Source organism: Drosophila melanogaster, chromosome 3R, assembly GCF_000001215.4.
Source record: "Drosophila melanogaster chromosome 3R".
Taxonomy (NCBI): domain Eukaryota; kingdom Metazoa; phylum Arthropoda; class Insecta; order Diptera; family Drosophilidae; genus Drosophila; species Drosophila melanogaster.
In genome coordinates, this window is record NT_033777.3 from 6475323 (window position 1) to 6495726 (window position 20404).

Genomic DNA, 20404 nt, shown 5'->3' on the forward strand with positions numbered 1-20404 from the left:
GTGGGAACTGTCCCCCTCCACCCTCCAAAAGGCAGCATCAAAGGTTAGGTTGTGACTCTGCCCAACTGGAAACACAATAAATACTGCAAGTGGGCGTCGTTTCTGTTTGCTCTTCGATATCAACCAGAAATTCAAATAAATGCATTTTAATGCCAACAGCCTTAGCCGAGTGTGGACGCTTTAAAAGCTTTCAAATAGAATAATTTATTTCCTTCTCTGAAGACTATTCCGTAACGTGGGTGGCTGGTAGATGTGGGCGTGGGAATGGAAGTGGGCATTGCTGGGCTAAAAAGGGGTGGTAGGCCACCATCGATATCGCCGTACATTGATGTGTTAATTGCCGCAATTCCAAGGAGGCCAAGGAAACAGGCAATCACTAGACCAGGGTTGCCTACTCTTCTCAGGAAGCACATATTTATGTGAAATTACATTTTTGTATTATTAACAAAAAATTTACTCTTGTTCGATAAATTTACTTATTTTATGATTAGCCGACGAAAGTGTTGGCATCTCTTACATCTACTTAAGCCTGGAATGAAAGGGCCTGACAACCATATAGGCAATTTCCTTTGCCTTGCATGCACCATCACCCCCAATAATTCTTACACATTTTGTGTAAAAGTATTTTCCATTTTTTCTTGCTTCTCTCGCCATCCTGAAACAATGCATTTTATCTCGACCCTTACACATTTTATTTTTACTCTTTTCCATTCAGCTTTGACATAAGAACACACACACACATGGAACCAGAGGCTGAGACGCTTACTAATGGGGTGAACCAACTGTCTATAGCTGGTAGCCCTGTTTAACTGGTACAATCGGTAGTTATGATAAAAAAAAAGCAAGGTCTACCTCCACATAGCAATATATTTTAAAATAATCCGAAAGTTGACATGCAAATTCAAATAGTTCCCATGAAATGAAAGTTAGGGGATTTTGTTGTTAAGTGTAAGAATTAAATGGCTAGTCTTATCTGCTAACTGAAATATTAATCGAATTCAAAATAATTCTGGCCAGTTGTAACATCTAATGCAGAGCGAACCCTAGGCTAATATTACCCCTTTAGTGCAACCCTAAACATGTCTTATAGGCATTTCCCGGCACCTTGGGGTTAGAAAGCAAGCCAGTATGCATGTCTAGGCTGGATACGATACCACAACTAAATACTTAATTTTCCTCTTTGCCGTTGCCTTTGATTCTTTTAATTTTCCATAGCATAAGGCACGTTGGATGGGGCCACCAATACAGACGTATGCTTTGTCTGGCAGTACTTACGGCCTACGCACGCACACAAGCGCATCGCGGAGGAGTGGGGGGGTGGAAATGGGGCGGGACGTGGCAGGCGGGGTGTCTGGACGCCTGGAAGACAGCTGTTCGGAGCTATGGGTTCGATGCGACTGCAGAATAAGTCGGTCTTTCAACGCCAGCGGACGTTGTTTGTGCTTTGTTTCCATCCCCCAGGTCATATATTACTCATACGCCGCGTGGCGCGATCAGGCGATGCGGAAGTGAAATTGTTTTGTGATTGAAATGTAAATAAGCAGGGCCTGCCAAAACAAATATCGTGTTTATCATTGAAAATATGTGAAAGTGCAGACCACTGATTGACGCAGGCATCGGCGAATGCAGTGCACCCGTGACGTCTCTTTTAATAAATCAGTTTGGAGCATTTATTATTCGTTGAAAATGCGATTTTACCAATTTCACTGAAATTTCAATTTGAAACAAAACTCTCGAACGAAACATTTAATGGTCTTTCGCTGCCCGGTCCGTGTTCGTAAACATTTCGTTTTGGGTTACTAGAAAAAAAAACATAGTATTTCAAAAGTAAATAGAAGGAAAGAAGCAAGACATATTGAACTGTTGACAAGCTGCCATTATTTGCACACTGGTTCAGATCGCATGGAATATGTATTGAAAAATATATATGATAGCCTCTAGCTTAGAAAAACAGTTTTAAAACTATAATTCATCTGCAGAAAAATCACAAGTTGTAGCCTATGGATAACCTTCAGAAAGCCGATCGCCGACCTCTTCTTTGAAACCAAAACTCTTTGTGTATTGACCGGTTCGATTGTTTAGTCAGATGTTTTAAATAAATTACACATGCTACTGGGTAAACAAACATTCGGCATTGGAACAACTCAAGCAATTAGACATTAAAGACCATCGGAAATCGTTTTGAATTTCTCAAATTAACTGAGCGATAAAACATTTTCATTTCTTCAGACTATCCACCCCATTAAAATGCAGCTGAATGTTTTCAAAATGCTTAAATTCTTGTTTGACACATTTTGACATAATATTTCAAAAGCGAGACATTTTCAGTGCCTAATGAATGATTTATCGAGTGGGCTCCGTTCCGAAATTCGGAAATATTTATTTGGCATAATAGGACTAGTTGTCTGGCCGACTGCCGACTTTACAAACAGTATGGCTCTTGGGTCCTGGGCCAGTGCAACTTGTAGGTGTTCTATTCAGATTTTCTCCGAATTTCACTCGATTTCCATTTGCCCAATGCTAATGTAGAAATCGCAGAATGCCCCCGAAGGGCAGCCAGGTAATATTTATCTCCAGGCCGCCCCCAATGAGCTCACATTTAATACGTGGTCGGAGGTAAACACGCACACGAATCGTATCTGCCGACATGTCTAATACGAAATTGGCCAGAAGCGGCCAACCATTTCAGTTTCCCTCTGTTCCTATCGTAACACTAGTACGGCCGGACTTGTATAAAATAAACAGGCGATGGTACAATAAATTGAGGCAAATATATTAGTGTGTGTGCCCGGGCAACAAAAGTACAAGAAAATACAAATATCGAACACAATGGAAACAATAATGTGCGAAACGATTGGAAATGCGCCACACTCGCTGACGCTGTCTCCACCGACTTGGCCCTCTCTGTCTCGCTGTCTCTCCGTCTATATCTCTATATCTCTGGCACAGTCCGGTCAGCGTCCGATTCTCAGTCAGAAGCAGCCGGCTAGCCGGAGGGCCAACAACAAGTCGCAGGCGCGAAAAGCAATCGATTGGAATTATCGAACTATCGAAATAATCGCTTCGATTTTGAGATCTTAAAGGGGATCATTTTTCTAGTTGGTGGGAGTAGCCACAGTTACCTTGAAAACTAAAGTCTAAGGAGTGATCGCACAGCTATCATAAAGTTCAAACCTTTCCTCAACCAAATATTATTTAATTGTTGTATAAGATAGTGAGAGTTTCAAGTGTGTGCTATAAAACGCATTTTAAAAGAATTCCACATTTTATCGGAATCTTTTATAATTTATCAACAATGAAATTGGTGCCTCGTCGATAAGCGCAAAAATAACCAATGCCTTATCTATTCTGTGCTAATTCAAAGTGTGTTAATCAAAATCCCAAAATATCGAAACCACTATAGCCACTATAAATATTTCTTTTATTTTGTGTTCCAGCAGTACTGCAGCCAATGTGTTAATTCTTCGAAAGTGCCTTAAAGTGCAATGTGCTAATTATGTCACACGGGGCGTATGCGTGCTGTTGAAAGCCAATAGCAAGTGAGAGCCAAAGTAAAAGGCGCAAACGAGTAACGGAAAATCGAATAGACGAAGATGGTGGCGAAGGAAAAGGCCTAAACGACCATTCAATACTTGTTGAATTATTAGCTGAGTGTGTGTGAGTGCGATTGTGGAAGCAAACAACAAATGTCAACTGCCATTGCCCCGAGAGTGTAAAACGAAATATGTGAAAGATACAAGCCCAGTCGCAGGGGAATCGGTATCCGGGGACAAACGAAAATGAAGTGTCAGCGTTCTGGGATGAAATTATCAATTGGGCAAGCTGCTGTTGAAATGTGATTTATCCACCTGCCGCCGGTGCGATGTTCTCCGAGTGTTAGCCGTGTGTGCCACACGGATGTGTGCGTGTAGACAACAAAGGGAAATAATGTCATGCATTGGCTCGACGGCATTTCTTTGGATGACAATTTAATTAGCGGACGCGCCAGCGGCAGCAACGGCGACAACAGCGACGGCAATCAGCGGAAATCAACGCAGTCGAGCTCATCGCCCACCAAAGCAAGTAGGTTGCACCTATGTACTATATTCCGACCACAGTGCCACACACCACCAGTAGCAACCCATCACCACAGTATGTACACCCCACGGCCCACGAGCTTTAATTTGCTGCCGTGAGCCACCCGAGCGTGTTTATTTGGCTTAGAGCGAGAGGCAATCGCAAACTATCCATGTAATCCACATCCCCAAGGAGTGCCAGTTGCAAATTGGTTACCCCGAAGTTTTCGATTGCCAGTTGGTAGGGAGTCCCCAAATCAAAATATATTGGAATGCACCATGCGGAACATTCGAAACGTCCTTCTGGTGGAACTCATAAAAAACCAAAACAATCATTATTTAATATATATGAGTGTTTAGCCAGAGGGGAATCATTATTATGAGACATTCAGCTAAATAAAACAATGAAAATTAATGTTTAAATGATAATGTCTAACTGGTCTTAATCGGCCAACAGGATTATTCAGCCGTAGCATTTTTTTTATGGTTATTAAAAATCTTTTTATGATTGACCACTGATTATTAGGTATTTTTAAGAATCATACCGATTTCATAAATTATTTTTGGAATTTATTATGCTCTTAAATAAGACAGACAAATTCAAAGACTTCGCATCCATTAGTTTAAATTGTACGAATAATGTAATGAACATAACTCAATTGGGAAAATATAAAATTCAGAAATAATTGGAGTCGAATTATTCAACGTTTTATTTTTTCAATTGTTTTTTCTTTGTTTTGTACCAAGGAATTTATTGGGCAAATAAATGTATTGCTAAAAAAAAAAAAACATGCAGGAGCAAAGCGTTGCAAGAAAAATGCGAACGTATTTATAGGTCAATCGAGAAGCGCACTATCGGAAAATAAATTCCAATTAGGCCGTAAAATATACTTGAAAACGATTTTACCCAATTACCCGATTTACTCAACCGCCAATCATCAGCGGGATTCCAGCCAAATTCGTCTTTCGTGAAAATGAGGTTCAAGCAAGCAGGGAGGCGGGGAAAATGGATTGTATTCAATTTTAATTGGCCAGCAAATTATTCCAGCTGAAGCCCCCCGACTGTGTGTTTATCCGCGTATTGCTCATAATTGAGATTCAATTATTAAAAACATATTCATCATTTAGTCCGAGCAATTAGCAATGAATGAAAGGCAAATAGAAGAATCGTTTGTACATTATTCCGTTTCGACTTTACGCGTATGTGGCTCATGGAACTTGTTTGTGGGTGTTTTTTTTCTTCAAAATTATATCCCATGAATCAATGCGGGTGCTATGTAAACGATTCCCATGCAAACTTGTGTCGGCAATTAAAACGGTCTCGCTTCCGTTACCTTGATCGTTCATCGATCATCCGCCACGAATCGAGTTTTCCGCCCAGTGTTTACCCAGTTTTCCAAAAGCCTTCAATTAGCCCAGCCGGATCGTGTGGAACCAATTCGAATTGCTTGACGCATTGATTTTATTTTGAAATTAATTCGCAGCAACAACAAATCGAAAAGTGTTGGGCGCTGTAAATCTCAGCAAAGACGGCAAATTGCTCACATATGGTAATTTAATTTGTAATTTATTGTTTACAAATTCCTCTTGCTTTCATTTCGTTTCGTTTTGTATCGCAGCGTCTCTTTGCGACGTCCGAGCATTGCAACTTGTGGCATGTTGGTAAAAATAGAACCGACTCTCTCACCTTTTTGGAACGACTGCGGATGACCCAGTAAATCCACACAGCAGCATCTTTGTCACCACAAGAGTCTAAAACATTTAAATCGGAGCAACGATTCGGACAGATTTATAGAAACAAATTCTTATGCGATAATGAACAAACAGAAAAACATTTTAATAAACTTACCACATTCCATTTTATGAAATATCAAGTTACTTATTTAACTAAAAAGTCTTTTAAGATTGTCTTTAGGTCGATTTATGAATTTTAATACATTAAGCTTGATGGATAATAAGCTTGGAAACGAAAAGTTAATAAAATCGAATTCTAAAAATTGTTTAAACAAAGATTTAATACCGACTAGGCCTTGGCATATGTTAGTCTACATTTGATATTTTAATGTTACAAAAAACGCTTGAGTTTCTACCCGAAAATATGTATATAATATATAAGTCTTGGGATTTTACTGTTTATATCGCTTAGTATTTGAAGGCTCCAACAGGTCATTAAAATATGTTTATTTATTGATTTCACGTAAGTCTATGAGACTGAATGAGGTGCGCGCAAAGACCAATAAAATTAAAACACAATGGCCCATAAAAATAAATCTCTGTCTCTCCAGTTTCATTCGCACTAGCGAGCTAAAAAAATTCATATGTCGGCTAATATAAACTTTAACTGCTGCGGTGGGTCACACATCACAACTTGCACCCCAATGAGTGCAGGCATTATGTGTGTTTATGAAATCATTCCTAGTGGGTCAGTCGACAGATCCTCCGTCTGTTTGTCTGGCGTCGAGAGTGAGCCACACACATCCGTACTTTTGTATCGACGGGAGGCACACTGCCCCATAATAGATCCATAAACTGCAACAGGCGGCGGCAGAAATAGACAGAAACTTGTTCATTTTGCTTATTTGTCAGAGCGTTTGCTTGTGCATTTTGTTTACTCGCCCCCGGCTCACGCATCATTTCTTTTCTCTCTCTGTATCTCGGCGTATTCCCCTATTTTTTTTACATTTTTCTATTCTTTTTGGAGTTGTCTAGCCGGCACAGTGCCGATCAATAGTATGCTGCCAGGGATGCGAGCATTTGGTTAAAATTAATTTTGCGACAAATAAAATGGTTCGCATTAAAATAAATTCCATTGTATGTATTGTAGATAGCACACACTGTGCTGATGCTAGAAATGTGACAATGATTATAATTGTTTAAATCGTGACAATATTATGAGACATATTTATTATATAGATATAATTATAAAAAATTGAATTGTATTGTAAATTTTCAGTTTAATTCTCTAAAACGTTGTTTTTGACAGATGTAAGAAATTTATTCTCAATATGTTCCCTGCATATACATGTTTCAAAAAACCAACCGTTCGCCCGAAATTAAATTTAAATGGCATTTCATCTGCAAAAATCTTGTTAAGCACCAAGGAATTTTTGTAAACACAATCAATCCAATAGTTGTATATCAAATTCGTGAAAAGCAATCCATTCTTATGGCCAGTGAATATATTTACAAGACCCACTGTCGGCAGACGGTTTAGCAGCTCACGCACATTCTGGCAGTTTATTGGCATGCCAGCATGCCGTATGCTGGCCCGCTCGAATGCACCGCCCCCTGTTCCCGTTAGCCGCCCCGTGCCCCAACCGCACGCACACATAGGAAGAACAACAAATAAACTGAGGCTACGCAAAATATTTAACACGAAAAGGCAGAATATACAAAATTCAATGGTGGAGCCAAGTGGTTGCAGTTCCCAGTCGCGTGCCTCGCCGGCCACATCGTATCTGAATCTGAATCTGAATCCGTCCGAAAGAAGAAAGTATCTTTTATCCATAGCCGTGCATACCTCGTCGTCACCCCCACGAACGCGTTTATATGTATATGTATGCATCTTTCCGGCAATTCACGTACGAATATACGAATGTGTTCAAAAGTGCACCTATAAAATCACCTGGCTATCATGTTTAATGTGCTCAAGTGGCCGAAATGAGTTTATACATATCGAATTGATAAATATTTAAAAGTGCAGCTGGTTAATTGTGAATTGTTGGCGTTCATAAATTTTCCCCCAAAATAGCGTTTATAAGAACTTGCACAAATATTTATGAGTTCTTACTACGATACTGAGTAAGTTTATAAACGAGATCAACTCACTGCCTTCTTTTGTTTATTCGAATTGTATATTTTGGCGAAAGATATAAGATTTGCGGAATTCTCAGATTCAATCATAACTTGCGAGTTTGTTTTCTTTCAATTGGCATCTTTTGAATAAAAATGGTATTAAAACGTGCCAGCCAATATCTTTCGGGAATCTTTCGTATACCTTTCACCTTGATAAATTTACGACCCCAGCCATAAATTAGCTGAAGAGATGTATATATTCCATTATACAGGGCCCTGTGTGCCAGTTATGCAATGGACAAAGAAAATCCTTTCAATGCTGACGGAGAGAAAGGAAAACCCCACCCAAGAGAGTGGGCTCTTCGGTGACTTGATGGAGGGGGAGGGGGGATAAATACGGGGGAGGCCGTCAAGGAGCGAGGCTGAATTGTAACACATGTAAATATTAATGAAGGATGACAATGTGTACTTGACAACTTAATCGATAAATCAATTGCTATGCCAGATAGTGCTTCACCCCTTTTCAATAAAAATGTGTGCTCCGCTACAGTTCTTGTCTGGCCCTTTGTGGCTGCTCCACAAGGAGGAGGTTGGGCCTGGCTGGGCTCGGTGCGTGTGTAGCATACATCCTGGCGCTGGTACATTGTGTAGCCGTCCAGACATCGTCGCCGCAAAGCCATAAAGAACGGAATGCCATTGAACATCTAGATATTAAAAGGGGAATCAGTATTCCATACGACATCCCGCCGAATCCAAGACATTCAAGGTGCCACAAAACGTATTCAAAATGCCAAAATGCCAGTTACAAGGGGGAAACCTTCCAATTCTGTTTGTTCCACAAAATGTAGAGCCATAAAGTTGTTAAAAATAAGTAATAAAGTGCTTGCAGATTATGTACAAAGAGATTGATCAGCATCTCCATATACTGTCATCATCTTTTTTTTTTGGGTACAACATTCGAATACGTTTTTTGAATCATAGTTTTTAAAGGTTTACTTTCTTTGGCACAAACTTCTTATTCCCAATAAAAGAATTTGCCAATGGAATGGAGTTTTATCAAAACACCTACGTATGCAAAAATGTATCTATGTATGTCGAATTGATTGATAGGGGGGTGCCATATTGATAGGGGGATTAATTACACTTACGAATTACTTGTCAGATGCATCACTTTTCTAATGTGGTTGTGCCATGCCGGTCAAAAATTTCAATGCGCTTACACACGGCTCTTGCCTAAATAAACACGCTCTCAGCTATTTGCAAACAAAGCCAGCCCAACAAAATCAAATAGATCCTAAATAAAAACGCAAAACCAAAAAAGTGAATACACACACACACACCCCATCCAACAACAAAATCAAATAAGCAAAAAAATAATTTTCCATTTTCTTTATTATGATTTTGTCTTTACCACTTTTTTCATTCTTTTACCCCCGCCCCTTTTATTTTCTGTGTTGTTTCGGTTTTGTGTACATGTTTTTGTTTTACTTTATGTGTATTTTGTTTTTTGTTTGTTGGTTTTTCTTTCACATGCGGGAAAACTAATGCACGACTATGCTCCGAGAACGAAGACGTCATGCACACTATAAGCTAAACAGCAGGTAAACTTTACTAAATTTTCTTTCCCTTACTAGCCGTAAGCTCTAGAATTAAGTTTATGTCCGAAAAGGAGGCGTGTCGCTTTAAAAAGCGATCGGAATATAAGAGAAAAAGCTGCGTGAAAAGGCTTTTCGTTGGGGAAGTGTAAATTGAAGCTTTAGTGATCAGTGAAAGCTCATTTAATAGGACATGGCTTTTAGTACGGTATTTTATAGGAAATTATTCGAAAATTTATTTTCCAAAAAGAGAAAGCTTTGTTATTTATCTGCATATTAGTTTAACCGTCTTCTGTGGTGAACACCTGAATGAATATGATTGGTAGCTCTGTTAACTTATCTGAACTGAGCACAACCATTATTAACACGTTCGCTTCGATCTAATGCATGGCCACCATTAAAGTTAGTGGTATCTTGAAAAGGCCATAAATTCTAGTCGCATTCCCGGCTGTTGAGGTACTTTCTTAGCTTACGCAAACTATTGCCTAAGCAAACAACTCGCTAAATTGAAAAGACCAAGATTAAACTGTCGCCGTCAAATTTATGTCAAAATAAACAATAGGTACCGCGGCGGTAAATGACAGCGGCGATTAGCCATAAAACAAATTGGCACGAGTTTGGCAGAGCTGCGGGCTCCTTAAATGATATTTATGCCTCTGCCGCGCCAAGTTAACCTTTGCTAATTTTCTAATTGGCTGATAAATAAGCGGATTCACACATCTCTTTCATATCGCGCACTGAAATATTATTTATTGGCTGGTTGGCCAGCATATGAACTTTACATAATGAATAAAATGCAGAGAGGGGCTAGCCAGTTGAGTGGGACTTATTTTTAAAATCTTGTGCGTAGAGCAACAAATATATGTATATATGTCCAAGATTTAATGGGATCCTCCGATGTGTGGGAGCCAGAGATAGTTTCATTTGGGTCGCCAATGTCGCGACATTTTTAAATGGGGGAAGGGGATCCTGGCCGTTTATTCATTCCGAACGTATCTCAATAAAATAGCTGTTAATTTAATTGAAAATGCGGTTATTGTTAATTTACTCTGTCATCTGCTGCTTACCAAAGAAATAAATTAATTTCTTCTACACTCGGTTACAACATTGCCAATCCACAAAACCCAAACCAAATGCAGCGCGGAATGCGATTAAGGGCTTGATTAATTTCCATTTACATCCTATTTTATTAATACTAGTCCCCACAAAAAAAAAAAATTGGCTCGAACGGAAATTTCATTCAACAAATAAATTTGCGAGTAAATATAACCAATGTGCTTGCAAAAAAAATTATAATAACAATATTGGCATAATTAGATGGATAATTGATTATGCAAGCATTACGTATTATTTTTATTTTTTCGTCTAGACTAAATACTTGTATTATATTTATGGATAGTTTTTGTCAATCAATTACAATTAATTTTTTTAACTCACATAGGAAAAACTTAACAAAAGAAAAGCCGTCAAGTACACTGGCAAACTCGTCAATAATTGTGGTTACTTTTTCAGAATAATAAGTAAAATCCTTTTAGTTATTTTAACTAAGTAACTGCAACGAAGTTATTATCATTAAACAACACATTTTTTTAAATTTAAATTAGCGTTCAATTGAAGTGCCTTTAATTATTTTAACTATAATATTAATTAATAAATAATCTCAAAAATGATACCTCTGATTGTGCCGAGAAAAATGTTTTCGTATTCATTTTAAAACTAAATCCATATTTCCATAAAGCTTAATTAATTTATTTGTTCACATTACCTTATTAAACTTTTATTTGTTCGATATAAAGGGAACGCATCATCGAATAGATTAAGATGCTGAAAGTCAGTGTTATTTTGATCACCGTACTCTATAAATTATTGCTTAAGAGCATCTAAAGTTCGTTGTCCTTGGCATTTGTTGGCCCCCAGCTTTCTGCGCTCTTTATTCACGGGCTTTTGTTAATCATATAAACGATTCTCGACACAGCATGCGTACATTTCATTGAGAACGATGATTTGTTGTTCCTTCGATTCACTCGCCGAATTTGCTTTATGAAACTTTTTAGCTGTGCTCGCTTTTCGTTTTCGTTTTCATTTTTAATTTTTCTTTTAATTTGTATAAAAACCGATGCAGACAAAGCTTGTTGCTCTTGGCGGCTGCGTTCAATGCCAGTCGTCGGCGTTTGTTGTTCTAGTCGCCTGGTTTTTTGGCCAAAACTGATCTCTCCTAACTGTCAGTTTTCGGTTTACAGTCGACTCGTGCGGTTTTGCTGCGGTGAAATTGTCTTCTTTTCGGTCATTTCTCATATTGTCAAGCGTCTGGTTGTTAACAGAACCTATAATTAATTACTGAAACTAATTTGAAGTCGCCGAAAATGGTGCGCCAGTGAGATTTCCGTCTACGATTGCGTAAACTTGGGAAAACCCCGGAATAGTGTGCTTACGTAGTGACGAGTGTGGTTAGATCTATTACCCACATATTTGATAAATGAAAGGCGCTAAGACAACGCGAACCCAATATGAAAGGAGCAAGAGCAAGAGCAACAAACGCTCGGAAAAGTCGGCCAAGTAAGCGAAACCCTGCCCTCGCTTTTCAGTTCGAATTTCCCCTCCATTTTAATTTCCCTTTCTCGACGCCTCGCCAAATGCACTTTGAGTTCGGGCACGGACATCTGGCCCTCGAATATTATTAAAAGTCATTAACATTTTTCTAATATTCGTACTCTTTAGTGGTCGTAAAATAAACAATATTCGCTTATGGCCAGCCGAGCTAAAAATAATTCCAGTTTGTTTATCATCGGTTCGTGTACATTGTCCAACATGATTTTACACTACAAAGTTGTATACAAAGCTTCCCAAAAATGTTTACTCATGCAAATCTATTTGCAATCTGTGTAGTTTCCTTAGTGCCTGTGTATAGAAGACTTCAATAAAACTGTCATAGTTTGCTTTGCTATCGATCATCAGTTTATCGATCTTATAGTTTGGTATATTTAGAGCCAAACGTGACGTTTAAAAGCGTTTTCTAAAAAAAGGTCACAGAAACGAGGGCTGGAGAATAAGCAAAACAAATATCGCTAAATCGCAATTTCTGGGAACTTAATAAATGTGCAGTTAGCTTAAAAAATAAATAAGTCATAAATAATAATTTAACAATAATTGTCACAAATTATAAGGTGAATCTATTGGGAAAAGCTTTATTTTATATACTTAAATATCTTAATTTGAATAAAATTAATTCCTATTCAGTATGGCTTTATTATTTATTATTTTAATAAGTACGTTTCATACCGGAGTCAAGCAAGGATAGCCAAATTATAAAAATTTTAGAAGAATTAAAGCCTCAATCAATAAATTTGCTATCTAGCTTTTGTAAGCCATTACAAAGTTTAAAGAATCCAACGTTCCTGGAATGAAGGAAAACGAGAGTATCGAATTTATTTATTAAATAAAACTGTCAAAGCGATTAAAGTTACAAAATAAATTTTGTAGATAAATAAATAAACATAAATAATGTACACATAATTTAAATTATTATTTAAACCGCGTACTAGGATAAGTACCTTAACAAAATAAATCAAGAGTGGACGCTATCGTCTAGCTATTCGACTTTTCGAAGCCAGTTTCTTCTCCTTTCTTTTCTTTTGCTTAAAGGCAAAATCAACCTATAGTTAGTACATGTAAATACAATATACTTCTAAACAAATTGTATTAAAATGTTGTGATTTAAAACTATGCACATACATTTGGGCTGATTAAGGATATATGATTTGCGCCTAAAAGCCTGCTACACATTGGTGGACCGTTTGAAAAGATGTTCGAAAGAGCTCTGAATACTATTCGGTATTCGAAAAAGTATTTAAAATTAAAACTCATTTTCAATTAGGCAAAATAAATGACACTTGTCTGAGTTGAAATTGGCGGCTAAATTTTTGTAGAACAAAAATTCTGACGCCTTATAAATACGGGGCGATGTTTTCAGATCTACGCATTCCACAATTCGTTTGGGAGACAGTCTCCCAGACAAGATATGTAAGTTGAAATATATGTGGGTCTTTTTGTTCATAAATATTTTTTATGCAAGATGGCTCGAAGAGCTGAGGTCTCCGAAGCGATCGGCAGTTTGTAAAAAATTCTCAACGCAGACAGCAGTGTCATATCGCTTGGTATAAAAAACGTAAGTTATGGAAAATCTGCACAGAATCCCATTTTTATGGATCATTTGGGATTTGAATAGATCTTTTAAATGCCTAATTTGATTTGCAGAGGAAAGAGGAAGTGCGTTATATAGTCAAGGGAAACTTTGGAATACTCTTTTTGAAGATCTCCGTGCATATTTATTTGCCTAACAAATTCTGGTAAAAAAATTACCTAACGATTTTACGTATGCCAACAGCCGTTGATTGGATTTAATAAATTATTTATGCTTCGTAGTTGTAATTTATAGCTCTGCTGTGCTTATTTTCCTTTTCCTTGATGTTTTTTCTCTAGCAGCACCTCGAAGCGTACCAAATCGGTGATATATTTATATTTATTTTTTTTTCCTTCAACGCCTCTTTTTTATTATTATTTATTTATACGTGGCGAGTGTTGAAAGCCCGCGGCCATATAGTCGAGGAGAACGTCTAACAATTGGTAGCAATGCTGGACCTATCTGGTTCAGTTGACTTACAGCATTCGTTGAAGAACGACCCACATTTTTGGGGATTTAGATATTTTTCGGTTAAACCAAGTTGGGAAAGAGTTTGGAATGTTGATCGGCTGCCGTTCGCAATGGCAACCGCTTAGCACTCGAAGGCAATGATTAGCTTTAGTTAAACGACCCGAAGGCATTTTAGGCATATTTACTAAATTAATTTGCATCCTTTCAGATTGGACAGAAAGTCTTCGCGGGGCATGATATACGAAAATGAGGAGCTCAGGCTGCGCACCATTAATATTAATGCAGAAGTGGAACGAGGTACGCCAAATACGATAATAGCTAATCAAAAGCTGGTCAGAAATGTACATGTACCGCAACACACAGGAAATCAAATAATCGTTAAACAAATGGCCCAAAAACAACCTGATAACAGCCAATTAAAAAGACATTAGATGGTGGCTAGCAAACCAAAATAATCCTACATAATATAGCTAGAGAAATATCTCTACACGCACCTACTCGTACATAAATATCTGCCCACCTCTTCGTGTATATCTGTCGGAATATTCAATAAAAATGTTTTCATTGCCAAAACAGAAGATAAGCGAATGTAAACAATGCGATTTGAGGTGTCTAATGGTCTGACGGCTCTGCATGATGTCCACGTGCTGTTCTTTAGACTCGGCCAAATCCTATTGAGTCTTTTCTGCCCATTCTGGGTTCCCTATTTAGTCAAACTTATGCGTCCTCCACTTTTCAGGGCAATCGGACATCAAGCGCCTGCGGCGGGAGAATGAGCAACTGCGTCGGGAGATCTGGACCTTGCGGGACGAGTGCGATAGGCTAAACAAACGCTTCAAGGCGAAGCTCAACGAGCACGAGTTTGGTGGATGCAGGGGCAGCGGGGGCAGTGGCGGTACATGCCACGCCTACCGGTGCAGCGGCGGTGGGCGTGGGAGCGGAGGTTGTGATGCTAATAGTGATGTAAGTGGTATCAGTATTTGCTCTATAGATTCTCCGCTTAGTTTTTGATTCGATCTGGAAGAATTAGTTCCAATTTCTCTTAAAACTCTCTTTTGATAATTGTTATAATCCTTGTTCTAAAATGTTTCCTTTTCCCTTAAGGACTCTGACTCTTGTGATACGTGTCGCGGGGCAGACGACGGGCACTGCAGCGACGAGTGCTGCCAGGAGGGTGGATCCTGTGGGCCGCCAAAGCCTCCACTTCCGCCGGAGGTGCCCAGCCACTCATCCCAATCTAAAAACGAGGATGGTAACAGTAGCAACCAGACCAAGGAGCCACAGCCCATGCACTTTGATCACCTGTCGGTGGTCTCCGAGGAGACGCTGAGTAACCCGGAGCTGATGCACGTCCAGCAGCAGGAGCACCTTACGATATTCCCCCCAACAGACGCCCACGGATCGCAGAGCACGCTGCCCAGCATGATGGGACCGCTTACCCCCCTGACGCCCATCGAACTTGTGGCCAATCAGCTGAACGACCTGCAGGCGATGGTGCCACCATTGTCCTACTTTGAGAACATCCTGTCGCAGCATATGGGAGCACGAAATGCAGGTGGGTAATAGGGCGGCTTAATTAATTTTATTTAATGAACATCTCCTAAAAACTAAAATACTTGCAGCCCAAACGCCCTCTCCGGAGTTGGGGACCAGTTCGAGCACCACCACCGGCAAGACGATGCGGCATACGAATGGGTGGGACTACAATCTGCAATCGCCCTTCACGCAGCGCAAGTACAACGATCCGTCGTCACCGTCCCGCTCGCCGCCGCCACCTGTGAGCACGATGACCACATTTGTACCCACGTCCACCCTGCAAACGATGCCCAAGATCGCCCTGAATGCCCCTCCACAACCACATCTGGCGGATGGTGGCGACATCCAAACGGTGGCCATCACCACGAATGCCGCGCAGCATGCGCTCAACAGTCCGAAGCACTTCTTTGCGCCGATCAAGCCGCGTTTGAAGCTCAACACCAAGCTGGCCAATCAGGGACAGGATCTCGAGCAGGACGATCTACCGCCGGGTTCACCGCCGCCGCCCTTGCGAGATCCACCGGATATCTTCGTGAATAACGCCCTGGCCTCACCCTATCAGCGCCAAGTGTCCCCACAAGTAAGTCCTCGTCACCGACGGTCCACTCATTCGCATTGCCACGCCCGCAGCCACCAGCGTAGCCGCCAACGCCCACAGCCAAGCCACTGTTCCCTGCATCGGGCTGTGGTGGACGTGGCCGCTGCCGTGGGATTGGGGGAGGTGGGTCCGCATTCGGGCTCCAGTGTCCTCGATATATACACCGCTGCTCTGGCGGCAGCCGCTGCCGTCAGGTGCTCACCGCTTCCGGCGGCCAGATCCGTCGAGCCCATCTACGCCACAGCACAAAAGCCGTGTCAAAATATGTGCATCTCGGCCACGTCTGTCACACAGCCGGTGATGACCATCACCACCCAATCCAACAAGACCACCACCACTAGGTGGCCTTCGCCCAAAAGATTGGCCAGTCGAGCGAAGGCCGTTGGCGAGGCCAAGGGGGCGGCCAAGTCCGCGGAGAACGTCAGTCAGGTGAGGGATCCTCTGGCCATCAGATGATCATCCTCGTGTCATAGCCATCTCCGGACCCGCTCATCACTCTCTGGCGTAGAATCGGTGTTTAGTTTTGTTAGTTTCGATCTCAATCCCGATTATTAGAAAAATTCCCTTTTCGTGTTTCATTAACCAATATTTTGTTTTTGCTTATCAACTTTATATAGTTTTTTAAAATATTATTCATCCATCTTTGATGAATATAACATTTTTTGGATCTTAGAATGTTATTATTAAGTGTTATATGTATTTATGATTTTATAGATTTGATCAAAAACATATAGTACCCCATTGTATATTTTTCATTGACGTTAAGAAACGGGGTATTTTTTAAATGGATATTTTTAAAATTAGTTGGAATTCATTAGATTTCCGTTTTGTTCCCAGTAAATATGAACTTAAAAATTTAGGATAAGAAATGATTTGTATAGTTTCCGTAGATGTGGTGTACATATCGGAATATTAATTTTATAAAAATAATTCTCGTTTAGTTTCGAAATTGGGAAGTCATAACCCTCCCCATCCTAAAAAAAGGTTACAATGTTTTTGCCTAAATTCAGAAACTCATTAGTACATAAAACTAATTTAGTAACTTAATTATCTGCAGACGGATTCGGTCAACTTGGAGTCCATTCTGAACGACATCGAGACGATTTCGGAGGATATATTGGCCATTCAGCTCGAAAAGAGCAAGTCAAGGGACAACCTAAGCCACAATAATAACAAGGACGATGAGAGGGCGAAGAAACCCTATCGCTCTGAAATGAACCTGTATCTGCAGTATGACGGCACAAATCCGACCATTTCACCCGCCACCACGGACACCCAAACAACGGAAGTCGGAACAACTACACCGGCGGTGACCACGTCCAGCGAATCGGGAAATAGTGGGAGCAATAAATTAGTGCGACGCACCCGATCCTTGGAGAGGGAACACACCGACAGCCCTGCACCGCACATTCCGGACCCCATGGCACCGTTTCCCGACAAATGCACCTACCTCGGATTCGAGCAGCTTAATCAGGCGGCAGCTGGGTCCGGAGTGCCTCCCCAATCGCCGAATGACCAGAGGCCTCCCATCGCAGCCAAGCCGAATGTACCGCTGAAACCACCGCCCCCGCTGCCACCAGCCCGCAGGCCAACCATGCCTACTGAACCACCTCCCTCGCCACCTCCTACCACTTCCGCTTCCGGCGTAATCGGTCTGCCGCCCAACAAGAGCCACCTGTACAAGACTCTCGCCTCGGCGGCTGCCAAAAGAGCCATCTTTCGCTCATCGCCGTCGCAGTTAACCAGATCCCTGGACGTGGATCCCGCTGTACCGGATGGGGAGGTGGGCGTGGCAGGTGACCAGTCGTCAGCTGCTGCAAATGTGAGTAATAATAACGCAATATTTACGAAATTATAATCCAGTAAATTTTTATTCCCTGCGGAAATATCAGAATTATCAGAATCAGAACCTTATGCGTTTTCCACATTTTATATATTCATTAAACTTTAATTATTTGTATCAAGAGACTATTAAACTCTGGAAACCCTTTCAGATGGACGAGTTGACGCGGCGAAAGGCACGACGCGTATCCATCGTTTGTGGATCCGGACAGGGAGGCCAGCAGGACGACCACGTGACCACGCCCGTTACTACCGTGCCCATGGCTACCTCCAGTTGTGTGGACCTGAGCACAGTGCTCACTCATCCGGCAATCAAGGCTTTCAAGATGAGTCACAGCACCCCCAACTCGCCGCATTCCTCGCGTCGTCGCACCAACAGTAACTCGATGTCAGCTCCACCGGGAATACCGGTGAGCAGTGGACACCCCGAAGTAGGGGCCACTGCATCGGCACCGCCCAGCACCACCCATCATCACCACCATCGCAAGGAGGGCAGTGATCCGGTTCCTATGACGGCCACTGTTAGTCGGACCAAGTGCTCCAGGCGGCACTCCGAGGGCACCGTTCACACCGTCCACCGGAACAGTGCTGCCAGCGGAGGAGCAGGAGGTGGACACCACCATCACAGCCACAGCCACCACCACCCGCACAGCGGAATGGTGATCAGCAGCAACCCGCACCACAGCCACCATTCCCACCAGGACAGCAACCACGAGACGGTCACCTCGCTGTCCGATCGCAACTCCAACAGCTTCGCCTCCTCCCGCGAGTCCTCCACTAGCTTCAGCATGCGCTCCAATCGCCGGAAGATCTCGGTCAGTTCGCACACGGGCGGCAAAATACCGTGGTGCGGCTGCTGGGGCAATGGATGCCTATAGATTGGCGCGAGGTATCATCAGCTACCGTCCAGGAACAAAACTCAATATAGTTCACTTAGCTATCAGAATCAATCAAAAAAAATTAAGGATTGAATGGGTGTTAATTATGAGTTAGCATACACGTTTGTGTACAAATAATTACCCAAAATCAAAACAAACGCATGCCACATTCGATAAATAATTAAAATGCCACAGCATTTGAGTATTGAGTTGAAAATGATTTTCCAATTATTAAAAATTATTTGCTAACAAGTATGGGATTTTTAGAATCATAACTCAGTGAAGTTAAACGTACATATTATAGTTTGTATTTTATTATTTGGGATTGAGTAAAAGAAAATTATAAATTTCAATAGCTACTTGTCTCACCTGATTTTATTCGATTTAATTACGGCATTGTTTTTACGGCTAAGTGAATTATACTGAATTCCACAAAGGAGTGTACATTTCTAAATTCTCATATATCCACTTAACGTGTTTGTATATGGCTAAGTAAGGATAGATTGTGAAACAAAAGCGGAGCAGCATTTTGTTTCTAGGAACTAAGTACAAAACCCATTTTGGAAAGTTATTAATTTAACCAATGCAAGTCAAAATCAACCCCGATCTATGTTGTACATATTACGTTAAAAACAATTAAGTTGTAGCATTTAAATGTTGGTCCCGAATAGAAGTCATGTAAATTCTACAAACAAAGTTATGTTATAATTGTTTCTGAATTCGGAGAGAATGCAAATCAGAAATACAAAATAGAAAATTATTTATGGTATTCTTGTGGTCTGAATGAGTAAATATGTATGTCTGAAAGAATATCTAGAAGTTGAAAACAAATTTGCGGCATATTATTAGGTAATGTTTGTGGCACTTATCGTTTAATTATGCTATCTCAAGCTTAAATTATGGTAGGATAATTGACTTTTTATCGGCTCTGCTCCTACATTTGAATTCCCGCGTCAGAACTTTTCCGGCAAAATTTCATTTCACGCTTGTTAGCCGCTCTAAAGTTGCACTCGCCGCACGGATCCGGTGACTTTAACGCCGGAGAGGAACGCGGATGAAAGGACAAGGACACAGGTGGCGGTGGGCAGGAAACGTTGGCTGCAACTGCAACTGAAATTGCGCAACAAGCGAAATATACAATATGCAAATTAGCCGCAAATTAAGGTGTAAAAATGCATGACACACAAAACGCCTCTAGGATATATGCAGGAAACAAATTAAATTTTCTCCGTGTACCGCTGCAAATTGCGGTTGCAGTGCATGGCGTGAAGGTGATGGGAGTGTGGCAAAAAATAAAATAAAAAAGCCCGCCTAAAAGTGCACCGCAGTGCGGCAGAAAATATAACCCAGCCGGGGGCGAGAGACAGTATATGGTATTCCTCATACGTCCCATGTCCGAAGGACACTGGACTTCATCACTGGCCAGCTGCCAATCAATTGTGCGGCACTTGAAT

At 40.9% G+C, this 20404-nt stretch overlaps 1 protein-coding gene across 12 annotated transcripts; it reads left to right on the top strand.

The window, feature by feature from the left end:
- The first annotated feature begins 2988 nt into the window (after positions 1-2988).
- CG15186 (uncharacterized protein) lies at positions 2989-19703 on the top strand. 12 transcript variants are annotated; one of them, NM_001300268.1, is given in 11 exon segments: positions 2989-3363; positions 3441-4062; positions 5540-5605; positions 5675-5929; positions 9368-9451; positions 14305-14393; positions 14836-15059; positions 15201-15651; positions 15719-16212; positions 17288-18052; positions 18225-19703. In NM_001300268.1, coding segments are annotated over 7 exon segments (2796 nt in total). In that variant the 5' UTR covers positions 2989-3363; positions 3441-4062; positions 5540-5605; positions 5675-5929; positions 9368-9404; the 3' UTR covers positions 18951-19703.
- Positions 19704-20404: the final 701 nt, after the last annotated feature.

Excerpts from the sequence above, each read along its gene's own strand:
- CG15186 (NM_001260021.2), top strand. The coding sequence starts at position 3,933 with ATGCATTGGCTCGACGGCATTTCTTTGGATGACAATTTAATTAGCGGA. Across the intron at positions 4,063-9,414 it reads CTCATCGCCCACCAAAGCAA|AACGAAGACGTCATGCACAC; the intron begins GTAGGTTGCACC and ends CTATGCTCCGAG. Across the intron at positions 15,652-15,718 it reads TATGGGAGCACGAAATGCAG|CCCAAACGCCCTCTCCGGAG; the intron begins GTGGGTAATAGG and ends AAATACTTGCAG.